Source organism: Aulonocara stuartgranti (genome assembly GCF_965226115.1).
Source record: "Aulonocara stuartgranti genome assembly, chromosome: 18".
Classification (NCBI taxonomy): Eukaryota; Metazoa; Chordata; class Actinopteri; order Cichliformes; family Cichlidae; genus Aulonocara; species Aulonocara stuartgranti.
The window spans coordinates 5,067,841-5,092,363 of NC_138954.1; the positions used below are offsets into that span (position 1 = coordinate 5,067,841).

At 41.3% G+C, this 24,523-nt stretch overlaps 2 protein-coding genes across 2 annotated transcripts; both read left to right on the plus strand.

The window, feature by feature from the left end:
- The first annotated feature begins 2,804 nt into the window (after positions 1-2,804).
- Positions 2,805-24,494, plus strand: LOC309694726 (uncharacterized protein). Its single transcript, XM_082514935.1, has 6 exons — positions 2,805-5,242; positions 15,513-16,218; positions 16,351-16,485; positions 17,326-17,411; positions 17,877-19,976; positions 21,638-24,494. Exons 1-6 carry the CDS (start codon positions 3,581-3,583, stop codon positions 23,405-23,407), a joined length of 6,459 nt encoding a protein of 2,152 aa, XP_082371061.1. The 5' UTR covers positions 2,805-3,580; the 3' UTR covers positions 23,408-24,494.
- On the plus strand, positions 8,156-12,756 carry LOC309694585 (uncharacterized protein). The gene is made up of 2 exons (XM_082514778.1): positions 8,156-8,493; positions 8,980-12,756. Exons 1-2 carry the CDS (start codon positions 8,247-8,249, stop codon positions 9,522-9,524), a joined length of 792 nt encoding a protein of 263 aa, XP_082370904.1. The 5' UTR covers positions 8,156-8,246; the 3' UTR covers positions 9,525-12,756.
- Positions 24,495-24,523: the final 29 nt, after the last annotated feature.

The window sequence follows — 24,523 nt, forward strand, 5'->3', positions numbered from 1 at the left end:
TCTCAGTTGATGTGATGCATGATGTTTTGGAAGGAGTGGCCCAGTACAAACTGAAGTTATTGTTTTTGTATTTAAAAGAACAACATCTTACATTGGGAGAAGTGAATTTGAGAATACAAAGTTTTGATTATGGATTCATGGAGAAAAACAATAGGCCAGTAGCTGTGAATTTAGGTGGAGAGTCTAATGATCTGGGACTGAATGCTATTCAGACATGGTGCTTACTGAGGAATGTTCCCCTCATGTTTGGAGATTTGGTAACCTCTACTGACCAACATCGGGGCCTACTACTTTTATTACTACAGATAGTTAACATTGTATTTTCTCCTATGTTATCTCAAGGTATGTGTGTATATTTAAAACATTTGATTGTGGAACACCACAAACTGTTCAAGATGTTGTATCCCCAGAAAAAACTTTTACCAAAGCACCATTTTCTTATCCATTATCCTCGCTGCATCCAAAAAATAGGGCCTGTACTTCATAGTTGGTGCATGCGCTATGAAGGTAAGCACAATTTTTTCAAGAAACTGCTCAAATCATTCAAAAATATCACCAAAACGCTGGCCAAAAAAACACCAGAATTATATGGCATACATTTGGCAATCTTCAACAACCTTTAGTCGGTTAGACATTGGTCCAGGAAAAATGGTGTCTTTAGATATGGTAAAAGGAGGTTCTGGAATTGCAATAGCAATGCAACTGCCCAATAGAGTTCAAGTTATGAAAGTGAACTGGGCTAAACAGAATGGTATTGTTTACCGCCCGCATTTGGTTATTTGTGGCAAAGTAGTGTCTGAAATGCCTGTGTTTTACCAGATTGAGTCAGTTCTGATAATACATGAGAAACTGGTACTTCTCATTTTGCCATTATGTACAGTAGCCTTTCAAGAACATTTCCATGCTTATGAGTTGACCAGGACAAAGCAAGATTTAGTTGTCTTTCATGTTGACAGCCTGCATTATCCCAGGCCTTTTGACATACAATTGTCGTATGGAGTGAATGACAACTGTCATTACTTACTGTCATTTGTAAGAGTTTGTTATGCTAATAAATGCTGTTACTGTAACCTGTATGTTTGTAGTTATTTTCATAATATAGGATAGATCACAGCCATTTAGAAATATAGCATCATATGATAAATATGAAAAAATAATGAAAATGAAATATTATTACACATTAGAGTGAACTTGGACTAAAAATAACTCTATAAAGTGAAATCATATTACTCTAAACAGTGTGAATAACCCTCAGTGTTAAATATTTTTACACATTTTGTTGTTAATTTTGACACTAAACTGAGTAGAATTAACACTAAAAAGTTAACACTGGCCATAGAGTAAATTTTACCCTAATTTTGAGTGGGACCAAATGTTATCTGAAACAGAGTTAAAATCAACTCTCTAAGTGTAAAATTGACAGTTTTTTACTGTGTGGCCTCATATCAAATGTGAAGGCAGAATGAGTCTACGTTTGACGTTTGTTTATATCTAATCTTCCTTTTCAAACATTTAAACAGCAGCGAGTCTGCAGCTGAGGGAACACAAACTCAAATTGTCGGAACAGGTTTGCTCGTTTCTTGGATTCATTTGGTGATTTATTAAATGTATAACTGTTATTCTAATCTGCTGCTGGGTCTCTTACACTTTTCTTTATGCTGTATATTTTCACGTCTCTGGAATAGTTGGCAGTTAGTCAGCTGGGAAACTCTGCATATCGTGGATATGCTGACCTCGCTCCGTGGTGTACAGGGCCGTTTACCCTCATGATTAATATTCACAATAAAAATATTAGCCGAACATCATGAAGTCTGTATGTGTTTCATAGTGTCGAACAACCTTTGTACAGTTAAAGCCAGCAGTTACTACATGACAGAAACACCAACGTTATCTCTTTTATGTGTTTATACACAGGTCACGCTGATTACTGAACAAAAACCCAAAGATCAGATGTTAAACAGATTTATTTGCTCTCTCTCCTCCTTAAACATGTTTTTAATGTTAGTTATAATTCAGAATTGGCGACTGAAACACGTAGGACACATAAGAACATCAGGAAATAAAACACCGATAAATATAACCTCAGTAAAAGAAGTCAGCGGGGGTTACTACAGCTGTGTACCGGGGCCTGCGCTTTGTCGGTGGGATTGCTTGCGAGGCGAGCGGGTCTATCCCACGCTTTGCCGTGAGACTGGGCAGACGTCTCCGAAATCATCGAAGCACTTTTGCAAAGAGGCTGTATCTTGACAAACCGACCAGACACATGAAGATTAAACCACTACATTCTCGGCTAAAAAAATATTAAAACGCTATTTGGTGACACACAAACAGGGTTTTTCAAAGTTCAGTTCTGTTAGCTTCCACATGCCGGTTGTTGTGTGCTAGAAACAATGGCCACCAGGCCTAAGCAATGGTTTTGACTTGATCAGCGTTAACCCCGCCCCCTGAGTTTGATGGGTGAGGCTGACAGATAAAATTATTTCAAGATGAGAGCCAGGCGCCAGGACTGCCAAAATGAAATAAATATATATATCATTAAATAATTAATTAAATGTGTCAATAATTAATTAATTAAATGTGTGTTGGCCCTGCGACAGACTGGCGACCTGTCCAGGGTGTACCCCGCCTCTCGCCCTATGACAGCTGGGATAGGCTCCAGCGCCCCCCGCGACCCTGAAAGGGATAAGCGGAAGCGAATGCATGGATGGATGGATGGAATAATTAATTAAAAAGTGAAATACATAAATAATTAATTAAACGTGTCAATAATTAATTAATTACACGTGTCATAACTATTTATTTAATTAATTAATTCCAATTTTAATTAATTATTGCCACATTTAATTCATTATTTAATGGTGTATTTAATTAATTCATTATGGCAGTCCTGGCGCTCCATAGGCACCAGCGCCAGAGGTGAGGTTGAATACAAAGACCGTCCTCTGGACACCGTATAACATGCCCGATCCCAAGGCCCTATATGTATGTGTTATGAGAGTGTGAGTAATGTGGATGTCTAGGTTGTGGAATAAAATCAGTCTGCTGATAAAACAGTGAGCACAGTGAGAAGATCTTCACTGAGCTGATCCATCTCATCTCATAAAATTGAGGCACAGGTGACCAGGAGGGGACAGAGGGGGAACGACCTTTTATTGCTTTTTTCTACAACAATTTCTTAGTTCAGCTGCAGTATTTGATATCCTGTAATGACTAAAATGATAATTTAAACTAATTTACATAAAAAGATTGTCTTTTAAATGTTAAGGTTATTTAACAACTTTAAAGGCTGAGCAGTGCTATTTTTAAATGAAAAACTCACAGGCTCACATGTTCCAGGATTGAATTAGTGTCTGATAACCCTCCCTCTTCCTGCTCTCTAACTCAGCACCTCCTCTCTGTCCACATGTTCCCTTGTTCCCTCCCCTTCTGATCTGCAGTTTGAAGATGGGTGCAACCAACATGTGGTGACGTATAAGAGCTGACAGATCCCATTCGCTACAGAAACCTATGTTGTTTAGATCAGAGCAGTTTCAGTTCTGAGGAAGTGAAACTCACACAGTCACTGACACTGTTGGGTGAAATGGCGCAGAAAAGTGTTCAGCTGGACCGAGAAACCTTCTCTTGTTCGATCTGTTTGGATCTACTGAAGAATCCGGTGACTCTTCCCTGTGGACACAGCTACTGCATGAACTGTATTGAAAGCTTCTGGGATGAAGAGGAAAAGAAGAAAATCTACAGCTGCCCTCAGTGCCGGAGGACTTTCACAGCGAGGCCTGTCCTGGTGAAAAGCACCATGTTAGCAGTTTTAGTGGAGGAGCTGAAGAAGACTGGACTCCAAGCTGCTCCTGCTGATCACTGCTATGCTGGACCTGAAGATGTGGCCTGTGATGTCTGCACTGGAAGAAAAATGAAAGCCTTCAAGTCCTGTTTATTCTGTCTGGCATCTTACTGTGAGAAACACCTTCAGCCTCATTATGATTCACCTACATTCAAGAAACACAAGCTGGTGGAGCCCTCCAAGAAGCTCCAGGAGAACATCTGCTCTCGTCATGATGAGGTGATGAAGATGTTCTGCCGTACTGATCAGCAGAGTATCTGTTATCTCTGCTCTGTGGATGAACATAAAGGCCACGACACAGTCTCAGCTGCAGCAGAAAGGACTGAGAGGCAGAGAGAGCTGGAGGTGAGTCGACAAAACATCCAGCAGCGAATCCAGGACAGAGAGAAAGATGTGAAGCTGCTTCAACAGGAGGTGGAGGCCATCAATCAGTCTGCTGATCAAACAGTGGAGCACAGTGAGAAGATCTTCACTGAGCTGATCCATCTCATCCAGAAAAGAAGCTCTGATGTGAAGCAGCAGATCAGATCCCAGCAGGAAACTGAAGTGAGTCGAGTCAAAGAGCTTCAGGAGAAGCTGGAGCAGGAGATCACTGAGCTGAAGAGGAAAGATGCTGAGCTGAAGCAGCTCTCACACACAGAGGATCACATCCAGTTTCTACACAACTACCCCTCACTGTCAGCACTCAGTGAGTCTACAGACTCATCCAGCATCAATATCCGTCCTCTGAGCTACTTTGAGGATGTGACAGCAGCTGTGTCAGAGGTCAGAGATAAACTACAGGACATTCTGAGAGAGGAACGGACAAACATCTCACTAACAGTCACTGAAGTGGATGTTTCACTGTCACAACCAGAGCCAAAGACCAGAGCTGGATTCTTAAAATATTCATGTGAAATCACACTGGATCCAAACACAGCAAACACATGGCTGTTATTATCAGAGGGGAACAGAAAAGCAACATTTATGGAACAACAACAGTCTTATTCTGATCATCCAGACAGATTCACTGTATGGCAGCAGGTCCTGAGTAGAGAGAGTCTGACTGGACGTTGTTACTGGGAGGTGGAGTGGAGAGGGGGAGGAGTTTATGTAGCAGTCGCATACAAGAATATCAGCAGAGAAGGAGGTGAATGCGTTTTTGGATATAATGACAAATCTTGGTCATTAGATTGTGACAACAACAGTTTTACATTTCGGTACAACAACATCCAAACTCGTGTCTCAGGTCCTCGTTCCTCCAGAGTAGGAGTGTACCTGGATCACAGAGCAGGTATTTTGTCCTTCTACAGCGTCTCTGAAACCATGACTCTCCTCCACAGAGTCCAGACCACATTCACTCAGCCGCTCTATGCTGGACTGATGCTTTACTATAATTATGGAGACACTGCTGAGTTGATTAAAGTGAAATAGACTGAAGTCTTTCATATTGTTGTAAGTTTAAATCTGTATTTTAGTTCCCTTTTAGTTTCTCTCCATCATTATTGTGGTATTTATGTGCTGCACATAAATCAGATGTCAGTCAAACATTATGGGCAGTACCTCGACATCTTCAACATGTTGTCTTGATGTTTTTACGTTTTATAGGTGGAGCTCTTTCCTGTGTCTGTTCAGCCATGGAGACTATCAATGCTTATGGATATTTTTATTTGAAAAATTTCTCCACATGACAACATAAACTTCTCTATCTTCTAAATGTTTACTGAATATTTTTCTTAGGTATTTGTATGTTGTTGTTTCTCTTCACTGATCTTAACAGAGAAGTCTACAGACCTTCCTTTATCACACAGATTTTATTCTCATTTGTACATTTATAAAGAAAACAATTAATTACAGAGCAATAAGAAATTTTAAGAAAGTGCACTATATCATAATTTATAGTAAAGTGTATTAAAGCATCGTTAGTCACTTATTTAGTTTGGAGCTGTATCATCTGACACTGTAGAAACATTTCCTCCAGCTTCAGCACAGAATGTTAAAAACAGAACTATTAATGAGAACAAACAGTAGGAACACAGTATCAGCAAACATCATGGCTTAAAATGGAGAGTAAAAATCTAAAAAGAAATAAACAAATTAGTAAAAAGGATTTCCTGTTGACATGTTATTGGTCCTATCTTGTCTGCAGCACCTCCAGGATGCTTCTTATATGTTTCTGGTTATTTTTGCACCAATTTTAGTTTTTGTCAGTAGGAAGTTCAAGTTCAACTCAGTGTGTTTGTTTGTTTTTTTCAAACTGATGCCTGACCTTGAACACCAAACATCTGTCAATAAAGCAATGATATAAAATGCTTATATTAGTACTGAAAAACTGCATATCCACTTTACAAATATAAATAATGATATAAATCCACAGCTGAACTGGAGGAGCAGCTGATCTAGTTCACTCATGTGTTTCTGGACTAAGAGTTGGAGCAAATACCTTATGATTCAGTGATGTTTGTTTTTGTTAAATATTTTGTAGATCCAAGAGTGAGTTTGACTCATGATGATGATGTTCCGAATTAAACAAAGTTGGTCACAAATTCTTCAAAGCTGTTTATTAAGAATATATTCACTTGGACTCATGAGACAGGCTTGTGATCCAAGGGAGCCATCAACTGGACAATTACTGACATGACAACAAAAAAGCTAAGTACAGAGGGGGGAACAGAGGTGAAAATACTTGCTTTAAAGGATTGTAATGTTTCCTTTTAAAATAAGTCTCTAAGGTCAGACAAAGGGACAGAAACTCATAGCTTTCTACCAGCCCAATGACAAAACTATAAGTTGTTTTTTAACATCTACTTTTTCATCTATTTGGCAGTCACAGTGAAAAGTATAAACATTGGCACGCTTTGTCTTGTGATTCTGCTGTTCGTAAAAAATGACCATGCGCAAAGTACCAGACTTTAAGGCTTTGACTTGATGCCAATGGCCTGAGGAGGACAGTATTACCCTTGGACATGTGTAGTCTGCCGTCTACTCAATAGAAGAACAAGAAGCGCGGAAATGGCACAACTGTCTTCAGTTTCTGGGAGAGTTTAACAATGAGAGACTGATGATGCAGAAGAAATCTCCGTGGTTAAAAACATTAAAAACAGTCGTCCAGGATGATGAGATCCGCCACTGGCTCAGACTGCTGTATATCAGCCGGAGACCCGAGATGAAGTCACGCAGCAGGTATGTAAAACTGTGATGTTCTCAATGAACTAACACAGGAACGATCTGAGCTCAGTCTGTAAGCTAACAGGCTAAAATCAGAGAGCAGCTAATCAAACAAGTGCGTCCGTTTTTTTTAAAGGTCAACTTTTAACAATAGACTTTCATGAGACACATCAAAACCAAACAGGGAGGGAAAGCTTCGGTTTTCTGCACTGTGCCACAGTTCGCTGTCTGCTTCGGTTCACGACGCCTCACTCCGGGGCTACAGACAGTTCTCTGCCGCCTGTGGTGCTCCTCACCTCCGTCTGCACCCACAGACTTCCCGAGGTGGAGGCAGGCCGGCAGGGACTTTGAGAGATGGGCTTTACTTTCAAAAATACCCCTTAATCAGGGTCTAACCCTACAAGACCATCGTGCCTCCCCCACCATCCTCACCTCATTTTAAAATGTATATTTTTCAACTGAATTATATTTGGGTTCAAGAAAATGATGAAGTTTTTAAAATAACTTTGTAATGTTCTAATAAACAGTCTTAACTCGAACTAAATCAGCTCAAATCTCACAGATGTCAGTGTTATTCACAAAGCATGGAAACATAGTTGTTAGTTTTGAATGCAGCCACAGCAGGCAAACTATGGCTGCATGCTCCAAAGAACAGGAGCACAGTAACTGAACACACTCTTAGCACACTTACATCTGATTTTGGGAACAGTTAACAGATCTGAACCTGATGACCTGAGAGGTTTAACTGGGTCAAAGGTCGAGAGCCAATTGAGAACTGTCCAGTTAAACCAACTAAATGATGAAACCTTTGATTTAAAATGTCATGATCAACAGTATCAAAGGCAGCAATGAGATCAAATAGAACTAAGACTGAAACTCTGAGTCCCTAATAATCTTCAGATCACTGATGACTTTAGTTGGGTTGATTCTGTGCAATGACTGGCTGTGAAACCTGACTGGTACTTATCTGCTATGGCACTGTGAGATTTTCAGTTTAATCTACAACAATGACAAACATTTACTTGCAGCGTGAAGCTGGCAGCAGCTACCTGAATGATTTGTACTCTGAACTTTCCTAATAAGAGTATCAGAGCTCGAGAGTAACTTACACTTTCATTTTTCACATTTGTACAGTTTAAATTTCACTCACATATGAGGACATGCTCAGAGTGGACTATATTTGCTCAGATGTGTTTTCCTGTCATCACATTATTAACCTTTTTCCTCAGTGACCCTTTGTTCCTCAAGATCTCCCCCTAACATGAAGTGTGAGGAAGAGGAGGGCCTGTATGACCAGCAGGTCTCCAACCAGGAGAGGAACTCCAGTCTGGACCAGGAGGGCCCAGATCCTCCACAGATCAAAGAGGAAGAGGAGGAACTCTGCATCAGCGATGACGTAGAAAAGATTGTACTCAAACAGGAGGATGAAGGCCTCATCTGGACTGAAGAAGAGCAGCTCAGACAGCTGGATAACATCTGGAAACCTGAAATGAACTTACACAGCAGGGGTATGTAAAACCGTAATGGTCTTACCTAAAAATTAATATGACTTTAATTCATTCAATAAAGATATTTTGGAAACACATCAGAGTTCTTCAAGGCCAGTGTTTAAATAAACTCAGCTGATTGTTAGTCGAGGTTTTCTGAGAGCTTCGCTGCTTTTTATCCCCATATTTTAATCCTACTTTTAAATTTCCCCTTCTGTCTGATGTTTGTCTTATCATTTACATAAACATGTTTCCAACAGTAATTGGTGGACAAACTGTGATTGGTGCATAGAAATTTACTAACGTGTTAGAAGTGAGTGCATGAAATCTTATTTTAACAGTTTCCAGGTCTGGGTAAATGATATGATGATATTTCTGATGATATTTTGATTAAACTCTGTTGTAGAGTTGGAAATGGACAGCTGTAGACACCACTGCCGAGTAGTCATTCTTGTTATACTTCTATATTTATCTAAGACAAGTAATTTTGTCCATTTGTCACCTCAGCTTTCCCACAACAGCATGAATGTGAGGAGGAACTGGTTTTTGGGGACCAGGAGAGAAACTTCAGCCTCGACCAGGAGGATCCGGAGCTTCCACAGATAAAAGAGGAAGAGGAGGAACCTTGCACCAGTCAGGACGTAGATCAGCTTGTAGTGAAGCAGGAGACTGAAGGCATTATTATCTTCATGGTGGCTCCTACTTATGAGGAAAGTGAGCCAGAGCTGGACAGTGAACATCTCCTTTCTTCCAGCTCTCCTGAACCAGAGAGCAGAGATCAGCAAGACAACTTTCCTGTGTCAGAGAGTCAGCGTAAAACTGACACAAGTAAAAAGTTTGTGAAATGTGAGATTTGTGGAAAAACCTTTGAGTACAGATCCAAACTAACGAGACATATGAGGGTTCACACAGGTGAGAAGCCACATTCTTGCAGCACCTGCGGAAAAAGATTCAGCCTGATGATAAACTTGAAAACTCACATGAGAATCCACACAGGTGAAAAGCTTCATTCAGAGGATACAGTTACAAAGACACATGAGGATTCACACTAGTTAAAAGTGGGAGAACTGTCAGATGAAGCAGTCCACTGAGAAGCCAGATCAGAGCAGATCAGATGACCTCCTTCCTTAAAAAACTCTGTATTGTTTATTGTATGTAGGGGTGGGAGATATAGCCTCAAAATAATATTTCAAGAAACTTACATTTAAAAAAAATAATGTACATTTTATCAGCTCGGCAGGCAGCAGCATTTATATGTGTAAGTAAATGATGGATTTTCCATCTTTCTCTTCCAGTGAGCTGCTGTCACTGATGACAGCTTAGCTAATTCAAAGTGTGAAAATGTGGCCACCTCAAGGTGCTTGATATTGTAAGGTAAAGACCCAACAATAATACAATGAAAACAGAGAAAACCCAAACAGTCATATGACCCCCTATTAGCAAGCGTTTTGGCGACAGTGGGAAGGAAAAACTCCTTTTTAACAGGAAGAAACCTCCAGCAGAACCAGGCTCAGGGAGGGACCCCCATCTGCAACAAGGAAAGTTTTAAGTCTAATCTTAAAAGCTGAAGGCTCTGCCTCCCATTCTACCTTTAAATACTCTATGAACAACATTATAGTGCAATGTTAGTGACACGGCATACATGAAATATGAGCACATAAGTATCCTCAGGGGTGTTTTTCCTGGAAGTTTTAAGAAAAGTGTATTACAAGTGCTTACACTCTAGCTTAATATCCAAAATAACCTTGTAATGCTTAAGGAGCCTGCACAATTCTGTCATATAAGCAGAGGTGGAAAGTAACGAATTACATTTACTTGCGTTACTGTAATTGAGTAGTTTTTTTGTGTATTTGTACTTTTTAAAGTCATTTTTCAAGTCTGTAATTTTACTTTTACTTAAGTATATTTTTTAAAAAGTATTGTAGTTCGCTACGTTTTCAATCACACCCGTTACTGAGTAAATTAAAAAAACCATTGCACTTCGGAAATACTGCAGGGAATGATGGGTAGTAGAACAAATTGGCGCTAAGGTCACGTTAAAGATGGAGTCTGACATCGGTGTTATGGATCCAGTGAAAAAAGAAGCCCCGTCGAATTCTGCTGACCCTGAACTCGAAGAAACGGATGTGAACCCCTGGCCGTATTTAAGGGACCATTTCGGCTTCAAGTGCAAGAAAGGCAACAGCTTTATTATGCAGTGTAAGCTGTGTTTGCCCAGAGAGACCGAGTTAGCAGCTTTTAAAAATTCCACATCAAACCTGCGCAAGCATGTGGAGGTAAGTTAAATACAACTCGTACCGTTATGGTAGCAAAAAGGCTGTGTTCAAATTAATCACATTAAGTTAAGACATCTGTGAAGAACACAGATAACGTTGGTTGGTACTAGCAACTTGCTGTAATCGGGCACGTTGTTGTCCACGCAACTTACATTTTTTTTACTGGGTTGGTAAATTGCCAAAAGAAAATGTGTTTACCTACGTTTTTCCTGTTTGTTAATAATAAGAATTTATTTAAAAAAATAGTTAAATTAAAGACAGAAGCGGCTACTTTCTTACTTAACCCACATATGTTCACACTGCAGGCAAAAGAATAACAGAGCGCTCACTTACCTTAGATTAGTCAAAGACAGCTGACTTCTGTTACTTGTTAATTAGCACTTGCAACCTCCCGTTAACTAGCCTGTTACTGTCCAATAAAAAAAAACCCCACGAGGTATATTGGTATAATTTACCAGCGGTAGCTATGTAATGCATTGATGTCTTATTAGGGACATCAAAAAACTTTCTCTCAAACTTAACACTGGCCTGCCTGCCTCAGCTGCCTTCGAGCGTCTCTTTAGCTGTGCTGGACTACTGTTCACTGCAAAGTGAGCAAGGATGAACTCTACTAACTCTGAAAATCAACTGCTCCTCAAAATTAACAGGAAGTTCAGAGAGTAACACTCTAGGATGGATACAAAGGAACTTTAATCTAGAGGTACAGTAGGGCAGGGCCAAGTTTAAAAAATTCAAAAACATTTTTAAAGCAGCTGCCGTTCAGTTCAGTACTTGTTCTCTTATTTGACAGTTTAGAACACATTCTCATGTGAAAGAATGATATGGTTTTGTATTGAAAACACTGTGATACCTGACGGTTTGGTTTGGTTGATTGCTTTGGTGACCATTATCCATTTTCATGTATAGACTTGCAGTTTAACTGCCACTGCACTTTAATTTGTAAAGTTTTTCTTTTCACTAAAAAAGAACTACTTTGAGATTTATATCCCACTGTCCTTTTTTGCACTACTCAGAAGCGGCTGTCCTCCTGCTGACAGAAAAGTAACTATGTAACTTTTACTCTGAGTACATTTTAAATGAGCTACTTTTTACTTGAGTACATTTTTAGACAGGTAATTTTACTTGTACTTGAGTAAAATTTCAGCAAAGTAATAGTACTTTTACTTGAGTAAAATATTTTAGTACTCTTTCCACCTCTGCATATAAGGAAAAGAAATTCTACCTGGTTTGTTTCATCTTGGGTCGAGCTTTTTAACCTCCTGCTTTTCCACCGTGTAGCACATCAGTAATTTCCATCCACTGACTGCTCTTGCTGTTATATGAAATGTAACTCGCGAGTGCTCCAGTGATGCATGGTTGAATCATTTGTTTACCTTTGGGTCGCACATCACTGCTGCTAGTATCTCCTGCTCACGTGCCTTCACAGCCCGGTTGTACTCAAGTGTGTTTTTGCTTAAAGTGTTGTAACAGGTTTGCTTTTTTCACTTTCAGTGGGAAAAGTTTTCTTGCATATTTTGCGAACATTCAGCTACCAAACTGTGACTGGAGCCCGACATATGGCTCTGGCTGTGAGACATGACTGGGGTTGACTCATTGGGGTGAATGCAAACACATGATGTTCCTCTAAACACACTTTTTTGTAAACATTTATACCAGTATTATTGCAGATCATATGATATGTCACAGCCCTAATTCTGTTTGTTGCATATTCCATTAAAACCTGTAATGAAGATGAAACACGTATTTACATTCATTTGATGTGATATTTGTATCGTGTTGAGCTGTGGAGGTGACAAAAAAGTTGCTGAGATGTTTTATTTTTTTGTTTAGTGGAGAGGTTTTACTCCACAGAGTCAAAGCTGGAAAGAAACACACATGAGACCAAACATTTTGTGATTTAATCTTGATTTTCATGAAGACTGAATTTCAGCATGTGCTCATCCTGTTGATTCGTATGTTGGTGTTGGTTATGTGTCTTAAAAGTGAAATAAAGATTTCTTTAAAACTTCTTGTGGCTATTTTTTTAAGGCACAATCTTTACAACATGAAACAACGTCTGTGAAGCACATTTTGTACAGTGGGCAGGGAGACTTGCCCATCACTGTGGTGGTGGGGTGGATGAGATTTGCCTGCGGTCACTTAAGGCTCTGTATGTTGTGGGTCTGTCCTGGTTGTCCTGCTCAAACATTGTATGGAAGTTGAGGTCAGTGCCTTCAGACCGGCCAACTATGGTGGTAATCATGGTCCCCTGTTTTATGAAGGGAGTGTAGAGGGTATGTTTGCACTTCAGGCCTCCCTAGGAAGGTCTATATCTGTAGTCACTTTCACTGTTTTCTTATTGCTGTTTCAAATTGTTGTTTCTGTTTGTAGCCTTTTTATTGAAGGATTTTGGTTTATATTATTAATATGTGCATTTGTTGTTATTAATATTTGCTTCACTCTCCATTTGATGTGTTTTTGGTATGTTTTACTTTTAATTGTTCTATGATTATGTTTATGTGTGGTTTATAATTATATTTAAGTTCTGGGTTTTTTTTATGAATAAAAGTGACTTAACTTGTCAGAGATATGAGACTTTGGGCATTTCCCCTTCTGTCTTATTCTCAGTGTCTTGTCTCCATGTTTATTTACCTCTGTGTTGCTATCTTTGTGTCTCTGTCTCTTTCTCTTCCCCTGTTCAGTGGGATTTAAGACTTCCAACAAATAATTTCAAAGGGTCAATTAAATTTTAATAAAACCATTTTACTCAACACTGCACTCGAATTTTAGCATTTTTTTTTACTCAGTCATAAAAAGATTCATCTTAAAATATGTTTTAGATACATTTTTATTACTTTTTTCTTTCTTTCTTTTCTTGTTGTTGTCCCGTTTCGTTTTTTAGCCATCAGAATTATTGTCTGAAGGCCAAAAAAGATGCCCAACTAACTTAATTTACCAAATGGACCATCACAGCCTTGCCATATTGGTCCATTTGATCAACCTTTGTTATTATTTATTTATTTTAATTTATTTTCAGTTGTTACAGATAGGACAGACATGACTGGGGGATAGGAAGGAAGGAAGGAAGGAAGGAAGAAAAGGGGAAGAGGGACAGTGAGAAAGGGCACTTAAAAAATATCTCCCAGGTCACCTGTTGAGAGAAGAAAATAAGAGAAAACAAGCAAAAAAGAGAGCAACATAATAACACAACACCATTGCAATAATCTAGATAAGTGTAAATAACAGTAAATATTAAATACTGAATGTGATTGTGCAGCACGCAAGACTGACATCGCACAATGTGGTTTGAGGTAGCAGCCAAGAAAGGTGTAGCTTGTGTGTGTGAACACCTGTGTGGATGAGTGCTCGTCTATTCAAAAGGCTTCTCCATGTAACGATCTGCTAGAAGGTGTGGGGAGCCACAGCCCCGTCCCCCAGGGCATGAAGCAGGCATGGAGGAGATCCAGGCCCCAGACATCCAGAGGCCCCCAGAGTGCGAGCGCCCAAAGAGGACCACCGGAGGGGCAACCGTGCCACCTTCCTGGGAAGAGCTGAGGAGAACCCCAGATGAGGGGTCACCCAACAGCCACAGAGCAGAAGCCAGAGGGGGCGGCAGTGACGTACACGCGGGCTCTGCCGGCAGTCAGCTGTGCCAGAGTGAATCGAACCCCCGCAAGGGGCCCGACCGAGCCACAGGCACCAGGCCCCACAGAGCAGCCGTACCGGGGAGTGAGCTGGTACAGACCTGAGCGTCCAGCCCTGGACACCAAGAACGCACCGATGTCTGAGGGCATCAGCCACCAGCAGGGAGTGTGGTGAGGGGAAATAAGCCTCCATACCTTGGAGGGCCTGAGATGTTCCAAGGGGGTGGAGTGTAAGACCCGAGCTGACATATAGACACAGACGAATAGGCGCACACAGACCTAAACATGCATTCCCACCCTCATGCACACTGTAAGGAAGAGGACTCCCTTACTGCATTTATTTATATTATATGTATAGCACTTTAGAGCACACCTTTCACTTTATTAAAAGCACCTTATCAAGCACTTTATGAGCATTGCACTTTAAGCATGGATTTGCACACAAGCAGTTTAAATATTTATTGTCTATTTATTGGGAATTTTAAAATCAGTTGGTAGCCTTATTTCAGATCCTGCACAGCTGCTCCTCGTCAAGGAATGTGGTGGTTGTCTGTCAGGAGAGAAGAATGGTGATTGAGATTGTGATTAAGGTTTACCAAGAAGGAAAACTAAGGCAAATGTGTGTGTGAAATCTAGGGATAAAAGTGGTGCAAATAAGTGTTTGTAAGTTAATGATTACTCACCTTTCTTGCCTGTGTCCTCTTCAAGGTGTTTGGGCAAATGTTTCCCCGGGGGTCCAGACACCATTTAAAGGTTCCGGGAGAGACCATTGGTAAAGAGAGTGTGGTGAATCTTTTTGTGCTTGGGTTTCTGGGTTTTTATAATATTGGGTTTGGTGTAACAATAAAGTGTGAAATATTTATTAATATGTAAATGTGAAGATGTATTTATGTATTTATTTATTCTTATTGATATATTGTATACTGTGGTGGAAGGTTGGGATTTAAGAATTTACCTGAGAGTGGAATAATGGTTAAGTCTGTGACAGCTGAACATATTTAAGGCTGCCAGTTGTCATTAGAGGATGGATTTTTTGTGCTGTGAAGAAGCTCGACAAGTTAATTGTTGTAAGGAGAGCCATAGAGCAAATAAATACTTTGTTCCACTACACTTGCCTTGGTCTGTCTCACTGTGTTTCCAGCCGCTAAGGGCTGCCCTGTTACAAGTGGTGTCAGAAGTGTGTCACTCATGCCACAGTGAGAAGATGATGACAAGAGGTGGAAGAAAGCCAGGCCAAGAGGAGCAGCCTGATGAAGGAGTTGGAGCTTCATCTGAGCTAGAGGCCATGGCAGCAACAAGCCCTGAGGACAAATTGGAGGAGTTAACAGGGTTGGTGAAATCTCTTATGCGGTCTCAAGCAGCCAGAGACCAAAAGTGGGAGAAGGATTTGTCACGTCAGGAGCAAAGGTGGAAAGGCATGCAGCATCAATTTCAGCAGATCCAGCTACAAGTTAACGCTGTAACTGATAAGCCTGACCCACCAGAGGCGCCAGCGCCCCCTACAACATCTGAAGAACAAGAACTTGGATTCAATGGTGAAGACATTCCAGTGGCCAGTGGGTCCAGGTCTTTAATTGAACCAAAACTTTTCCCTCTGTCACCAGAAGATGACATTGAACATTTTCTGACTACGTTTGAAAGAATGGCAAACGTGTGTCGATGGCCCAGAGATGAGTGGGCTATTCGTCTGGTTCCCCTGTTGACAGGTAGAGCCCGCACAGCCTACATTCTTATGGATTTAACAGACTCTGAGAATTATGATAAGGTGAAAGAGGCAATTCTGGCAAAATATGAGATCACTGCTGACACCTACAGACGCCGCTTCAGATCTCTGAAAGTTGAGCCAGGTGAGACGCCACGTGAACTTTATGTAAGATTGAAAGACCTGTTTTCAAGATGGATTAAACCTGAAAAATCAACTGTAGAAGAAATATCTGAGCAGATAATTCTGGAGCAGTTTTTGAGAATGGTTAATCCAGAGCTGGAGATTTGGATACGTGAGCATGACCCGAAGACTGCAAAGGAAGCAGCTAGCCTCGCAGAGGTTTTCACTTCAGCCAGAAAAGGAAGCAAGAGCACCTACTTCAGCCGGGAGACCTACTACGCCCAACCAAGTAAGTCCATTGGGGGTGAACAGGGTTCTGGTCAAGTTCAGGCTAGAAATCTTTCTAGTTCTAGGCAGCTCCCTTCCCATAGACCTCACAATGTGAAGAAATCCTTTAAGTCTTCAGTTCAGGATATTAAATGTTATCACTGTCATAACTTTGGCCATACACAACAATTTTGCCCTGCACTTAAGTCAAAACCATCTCTTTTATGTGCAGTTCCAAGACCAGCCACAGAGCCAGTAGGAAAGAAAGCTTGTACTGTCCCTGTTTTAATTAATGGGCGTAAAGAGGAAGCTTTGCTTGACTCTGGGTGCTTTCAGACTCTTGTACATTCTAGCATAATTTCAGGAGAAAAGCTAAGTGGGGTTGGGGCTACAATAAGTTGTGTGCATGGAGACGAACACAGGTACCCCACTGCTGAGGTTTACCTGACAGTAGGAGGTCAAACCTACTTGTTAGTGGTAGCTGTGGTTCCCAGTTTGCCATATTCAGTGATACTTGGTAATGACATCCCCACTCTTTTTGATCTAATACACCAGTCAGATTATGACCCTCAAGTGAGTGCTGAGAAAGACATTCAAGGCTTAGGTGATGAATCTGGAAGCTCACTTCCTCTAGATATGACAGTTGAACCATTTAAACCCTGTCATGTAGTCACAAGAGCACAAAGTGCAAAGGAAAGGATGCAAGAACTGCCCTTTTTTGAGGAGTCTCTCGAAACGGAGCCAGGGAAGATTAGGAAGTCTAGGGCTCAGAAAAGAAGAGAAAAGTTCAAAGGCTCAGGGGAAAAAGGTACAGCATTGTTCCCTAAGCCAAATAACCAACTTGAGTTTGATGTTCCCTCAGATTTAGGTGCACTCCAAAGAAGCGACCCTACTCTAAAACCCTGGTTTGAGAAGGTAACAGAGGTAGAGGGGGCTAGTCAAGGTCAGGTAAGCTGTCTTGCAGACACTGTTTACTTGATTAAAGGAGGCATCTTGTACCAGAGAAAGGGGAAGTGCGAAGCTGTGGCACTCCCACAACAGTTCAGAGACAAAGTTATGGATTTGGGTCATTCAATTCCATGGGCAGGTCATATGGCTTTTCACAAAACACTGAATAGGATCAGCAGCCGTTTTGTTTGGGCAGGGATGTATGTCCAAGTTTCTGAGTTTTGCCGTTCCTGTGAAAAATGTCAGTTGACCTCAGGCAAAGGAGTAGCGCGAGCCCAGTTGCAACCACTGCCAATTATTGAAACACCATTTGAGAGGCTAGGCATGGATATTGTGGGCCCTTTAGAGAGGAGCTCCACCGGTCATCGCTACATATTAGTCATATGTGACTATGCAACACGGTTTCCTGAGGCCTTCCCACTCAGATCAATTAAAGCTCGTCACATTGCTAATTGTCTTCTGCAGCTTTTCTCTAGGGTAGGCATACCAAGAGAAATTCTGACGGACTGTGGAACGAACTTTCTATCCAAGTTGTTGCAGCAGGTTTATAAGCTGTTAGGGATAAAGGGACTTAAGACCACCCCGTATCACCCCCAAACGGACGGGCTAGTGGAGAGATACAACCAGACTCTCAAAAGTATGCTGCGAAAGTTTGTCTCTGACACAGGTGCTGACTGGGATCAATGGCTGCCATACCTTCTGTTCGCCTACCGGGAGGTCCCGCAGGTTTCCACTGGCTTCTCGCCTTTTGAACTTTTATACGGTCGCCAAGTGAGAGGCCCCCTGGATCTGCTTAAGGACTGCTGGGAGGAATCCAAAGCAGAGGGCGAAAACATCACAGCCTACGTCATCACCATGAGAGAGAGGTTGGAGAAAATGGCATCATTGATGCAAGACAACATGAAAGCTGCACAAAAACATCACAAGACTTGGTATGATCAGAAGGCCAGGGATAGGGTCTTCCTTCCAGGTCAGAAAGTACTGTTATTGCTTCCCACCAGCGATAACAAGTTGCTGACAAAATGGCATGGACCATACGAGATCGTCAGACAAGTGAGTAAAGTCACTTATGAGCTGAATATGCCAGAAAGAGTTAAAAAATATCAGACATTTCACGTGAACTTGTTGAAGGAATTCCACAGCCGACAAGAGCCGGTCTATCAGTTACTGGTGCGTTCAGTTAAGGATGAGGAGGTGACTGAGAAGTTCTTTCCAACTAACATTCAAGTTTGTGCTTCAGTTGACCTCTCTCATTTGTCTCCTACTGAGCAGGCTGATATAAAACCACTCGTGGACCCACAGCTCTTTCGAGAAACACCAGGCTTCACATCACTGGTTCAGCATAAGATACGGGTGAAGGAGGATGCACCCGTTCGACAAAAGAGTTACAGAATTCCTGAACGGTTGGTGCCAGTGCTGCAGAAAGAAATAAAACTGATGTTGGACCTGGGAATCATTGAGGTGTCAAGTAGTGAGTGGTGCAGCCCGATTGTTTTGGTACCAAAGAAAGATGACACCCTGAGATTCTGTACTGATTTCAGATATTTGAATGCAGTATCCAAGTTTGATCCCTACCCAATGCCCAGGGTGGATGACCTGCTGGAGAGAGTTGGATCAGCAACGTACATTACAACACTTGATTTGTGTAAAGGATACTGGCAAGTGGCTTTGGCACCAGAAGCGAGAGAGCTGACAGCCTTCAAAACTCCTTTTGGTATGTACCAATTTAAAGTCATGCCATTTGGGCTTCAAGGTGCACCAGCGACATTCCAGCGATTAATGGACCATGTACTGAGAGATGTGTCAGCATTCTCTGCAGCATATCTGGATGACGTGGTGGTGTACAGCCAGTCCTGGGAAGAGCATGTCATTCACCTACAGAAGGTGCTACACTCCATCAGAATGGCTGGACTGACTATCAATCCCAAGAAGTGCTCCATAGCCAAGAGAGAAGTGGAGTACTTGGGCTTTGTAGTTGGCTCTGGGAAGATAAAGCCGCAGGTTGGAAAGATTGAAGCAATTCAGTCCTTCCCAGTTCCGACAACAAAAAGGAAGGTGAGAGGTTTTCTGGGTCTAGTAGGCTGGTACCGGAAATTCATACCTTCTTTTGCAGAGCGATCCACTGTACTTAATAACCTCACAAAAGGCTCAGCCCCTAACAAAGTGCGTTGGACGGAAGACTGTGAGCGAGCATTCAGAGACCTCAAGGAAGCAGTTTGCACACATCCAGTTCTACACAGTCCAGACTTCAACAAGCCATTCATCTTGCAAACTGATGCTTCGGGAGTTGGCCTTGGTGCTGTCCTTCAGCAAGAGGTGGATGGTGAAAGAAGGCCTGTGGTGTTTCTGAGTCGGAAACTACTCGACAGGGAGACGAGGTACTCGACGGTGGAGAAAGAGTGCTTGGCCATGAAATGGGCTATTGAGGCCTTGAGGTATTATCTTCTGGGACGTCACTTCACTCTGGAGACTGATCATCGTGCCCTCCAGTGGTTGAACCGCATGAGGGATGCGAATGCCCGCATTGCAGGATGGTACCTGTCTCTGCAGCCTTATGACTTTACGGTCCAGTATAGGCCGGGGAAGTCAAATGTGGTTGCTGATTGTTTATCTAGGATGACAGAGGACTGAAGCACTTCGCGCTTAAGAGAGGGAGGAGGAAATGTAAGGAAGAGGACTCCCTTACTGCATTTATTTATATTATATGTATAGCACTTTAGAGCACACCTTTCACTTTATTAAAAGCACCTTATCAAGCACTTTATGAGCATTGCACTTTAAGCATGGATTTGCACACAAGCAGTTTAAATATTTATTGTCTATTTATTGGGAATTTTAAAATCAGTTGGTAGCCTTATTTCAGATCCTGCACAGCTGCTCCTCGTCAAGGAATGTGGTGGTTGTCTGTCAGGAGAGAAGAATGGTGATTGAGATTGTGATTAAGGTTTACCAAGAAGGAAAACTAAGGCAAATGTGTGTGTGAAATCTAGGGATAAAAGTGGTGCAAATAAGTGTTTGTAAGTTAATGATTACTCACCTTTCTTGCCTGTGTCCTCTTCAAGGTGTTTGGGCAAATGTTTCCCCGGGGGTCCAGACACCATTTAAAGGTTCCGGGAGAGACCATTGGTAAAGAGAGTGTGGTGAATCTTTTTGTGCTTGGGTTTCTGGGTTTTTATAATATTGGGTTTGGTGTAACAATAAAGTGTGAAATATTTATTAATATGTAAATGTGAAGATGTATTTATGTATTTATTTATTCTTATTGATATATTGTATACTGTGGTGGAAGGTTGGGATTTAAGAATTTACCTGAGAGTGGAATAATGGTTAAGTCTGTGACAGCTGAACATATTTAAGGCTGCCAGTTGTCATTAGAGGATGGATTTTTTTGTGCTGTGAAGAAGCTCGACAAGTTAATTGTTGTAAGGAGAGCCATAGAGCAAATAAATACTTTGTTCCACTACACTTGCCTTGGTCTGTCTCATTGTGTTTCCAGCCGCTAAGGGCTGCCCTGTTACACACACATATACAAATACTCGGCGCTCATCCAACCTGGATACAGACACAAATGGACACTGTACATGTACTGTACAGCACGGCCCCTCCTGAGAACCCTCAATGTCTACATGCATTTAAAACTGAGAGGTGGGCACCAGCGCCAGAGGTGAGGTTGAATACAAAGACTGTCCTCTGGACACCGTATAACATGCCCGATCCCAAGGCCCTATATGTATGTGTTATGAGAGTGTGAGTAATGTGGATGTCTAGGTTGTGGAATAAAATCAGTCTGCTGATAAAACAGTGAGCACAGTGAGAAGATCTTCACTGAGCTGATCCATCTCATCTCATAAAATTGAGGCACAGGTGACCAGGAGGGGACAGAGGGGGAACGACCTTTTATTGCTTTTTTCTACAACAATTTCTTAGTTCAGCTGCAGTATTTGATATCCTGTAATGACTAAAATGATAATTTAAACTAATTTACATAAAAAGATTGTCTTTTAAATGTTAAGTTTATTTAACAACTTTAAAGGCTGAGCAGTGCTATTTTTAAATGAAAAACTCACAGGCTCACATGTTCCAGGATTGAATTAGTGTCTGATAACCCTCCCTCTTCCTGCTCTCTAACTCAGCACCTCCTCTCTGTCCACATGTTCCCTTGTTCCCTCCCCTTCTGATCTGCAGTTTGAAGATGGGTGCAACCAACATGTGGTGACGTATAAGAGCTGACAGATCCCATTCGCTACAGAAACCTATGTTGTTTAGATCAGAGCAGTTTCAGTTCTGAGGAAGTGAAACTCACACAGTCACTGACACTGTTGGGTGAAATGGCGCAGAAAAGTGTTCAGCTGGACCGAGAAACCTTCTCTTGTTCGATCTGTTTGGATCTACTGAAGAATCCGGTGACTCTTCCCTGTGGACACAGCTACTGCATGAACTGTATTGAAAGCTTCTGGGATGAAGAGGAAAAGAAGAAAATCTACAGCTGCCCTCAGTGCCGGAGGACTTTCACAGCGAGGCCTGTCCTGGAGAAAAACACCATGTTAGCAGTTTTAGTGGAGGAGCTGAAGAAGACTGGACTCCAAGCTGCTCCTGCTGATCACTGCTATGCTGGACCTGAAGATGTGGCCTGTGATGTCTGCATTGGAAGAAAAATCAAAGCAATGAAGTCCTGTTTGATGTGTTTGGTCTCTTACTGTGAGAAACACCTTCAGCCTCATTATGATGTGGTTCAATTAAAGAAACACAAGCTGGTGGAGCCCTCCAAGAAGCTCCAGGAGAACATCTGCTCTCGTCATGATGAGGTGATGAAGATGTTCTGCCGTACTGATCAGCAGAGTATCTGTTATCTCTGCTCTGTGGATGAACATAAAGGCCACGACACAGTCTCAGCTGCAGCAGAAAGGACTGAGAGGCAGAGAGAGCTGGAGGTGAGTCGACAAAACATCCAGCAGAGAATCCAGGACAGAGAGAAAGATGTGAAGCTGCTTCAACAGGAGGTGGAGGCCATCAATCAGTCTGCTGATCAAACAGTGGAGCACAGTGAGAAGATCTTCACTGAGCTGATCCATCTCATCCAGAAAAGAAGCTCTGATGTGAAGCAGCAGATCAGATCCCAGCAGGAAACTGAAGTGAGTCGAGTCAAAGAGCTTCAGGAGAAGCTGGAGCAGGAGATCACTGAGCTGAAGAGGAAAGATGCTGAGCTGAAGCAGCTCTCACACACAGAGGATCACATCCAGTTTCTACACAACTACCCCTCACTGTCAGCACTCAGTGAGTCTACAGACTCATCCAGCATCAATATCCGTCCTCTGAGCTACTTTGAGGATGTGACAGCAGCTGTGTCAGAGGTCAGAGATAAACTACAGGACATTCTGAGAGAGGAACGGACAAACATCTCACTGACAGTCACTGAAGTGGATGTTTTACTGTCACAACCAGAGCCAAAGACCAGAGCTGGATTCTTAAAATATTCATGTGAAATCACACTGGATCCAAACACAGCAAACAAACATCTGTTATTATCAGAGGGGAACAGAAAAGCAACATTAATGAAACAACAACAGTCTTATTCTGATCATCCAGACAGATTCACTGACTGGCGTCAGGTCCTGAGTAGAGAGAGTCTGACTGGACGTTGTTACTGGGAGGTGGAGTGGAGAGGGAGAGTTGATGTAGCAGTCGCATACAAGAATATCAGCAGAAAAGGAGGTGAATGTGGATTTGGACATAATGACAAATCTTGGTCATTAGATTGTACCAACAACAGATATATATTTTGGTACAACAACATTGAAATTCCTGTCTCAGGTCCTCGTTCCTCCAGAGTAGGAGTGTACCTGGATCACAGAGCAGGTATTTTGTCCTTCTACAGCGTCTCTGAAACCATGACTCTCCTCCACAGAGTCCAGACCACATTCACTCAGCCGCTCTATGCTGGACTGAGGCTTTACTATGGTTATGGAGCCACTGCTGAGTTGATTAAAGTGAAATAGACTGAAGTCTTTCATATTGTTGTAAGTTTAAATCTGTATTTTAGTTCCCTTTTAGTTTCTCTCCATCATTATTGTGGTATTTATGTGCTGCACATAAATCAGATGTCAGTCAAACATTATGGGCAGTACCTCGACATCTTCAACATGTTGTCTTGATGTTTTTACGTTTTATAGGTGGAGCTCTTTCCTGTGTCTGTTCAGCCATGGAGACTATCAATGCTTATGGATATTTTTATTTGAAAAATTTCTCCACATGACAACATAAACTTCTCTATCTTCTAAATGTTTACTGAATATTTTTCTTAGGTATTTGTATGTTGTTGTTTCTCTTCACTGATCTTAACAGAGAAGTCTACAGACCTTCCTTTATCACACAGATTTTATTCTCATTTGTACATTTATAAAGAAAACAATTAATTACAGAGCAATAAGAAATTTTAAGAAAGTGCACTATATCATAATTTATAGTAAAGTGTATTAAAGCATCGTTAGTTAGTCACTTATTTAGTTTGGAGCTGTATCATCTGACACTGTAGAAACATTTCCTCCAGCTTCAGCACAGAATGTTAAAAACAGAACTATTAATGAGAACAAACAGTAGGAACACAGTATCAGCAAACATCATGGCTTAAAATGGAGAGTAAAAATCTAAAAAGAAATAAACAAATTAGTAAAAAGGATTTCCTGTTGACATGTTATTGGTCCTATCTTGTCTGCAGCACCTCCAGGATGCTTCTTATATGTTTCTGGTTATTTTTGCACCAATTTTAGTTTTTGTCAGTAGGAAGTTCAAGTTCAACTCAGTGTGTTTGTTTGTTTTTTTCAAACTGATACCTGACCTTGAACACCAAACATCTGTCAATAAAGCAATGATATAAAATGCTTATATTAGTACTGAAAAACTGCATATCCACTTTACAAATATAAATAATGATATAAATCCACAGCTGAACTGGAGGAGCAGCTGATCTAGTTCACTCATGTGTTTCTGGACTAAGAGTTGGAGCAAATACCTTATGATTCAGTGATGTTTGTTTTTGTTAAATATTTTGTAGATCCAAGAGTGAGTTTGACTCATGATGATGATGTTCCGAATGAAACAAAGTTGGTCACAAA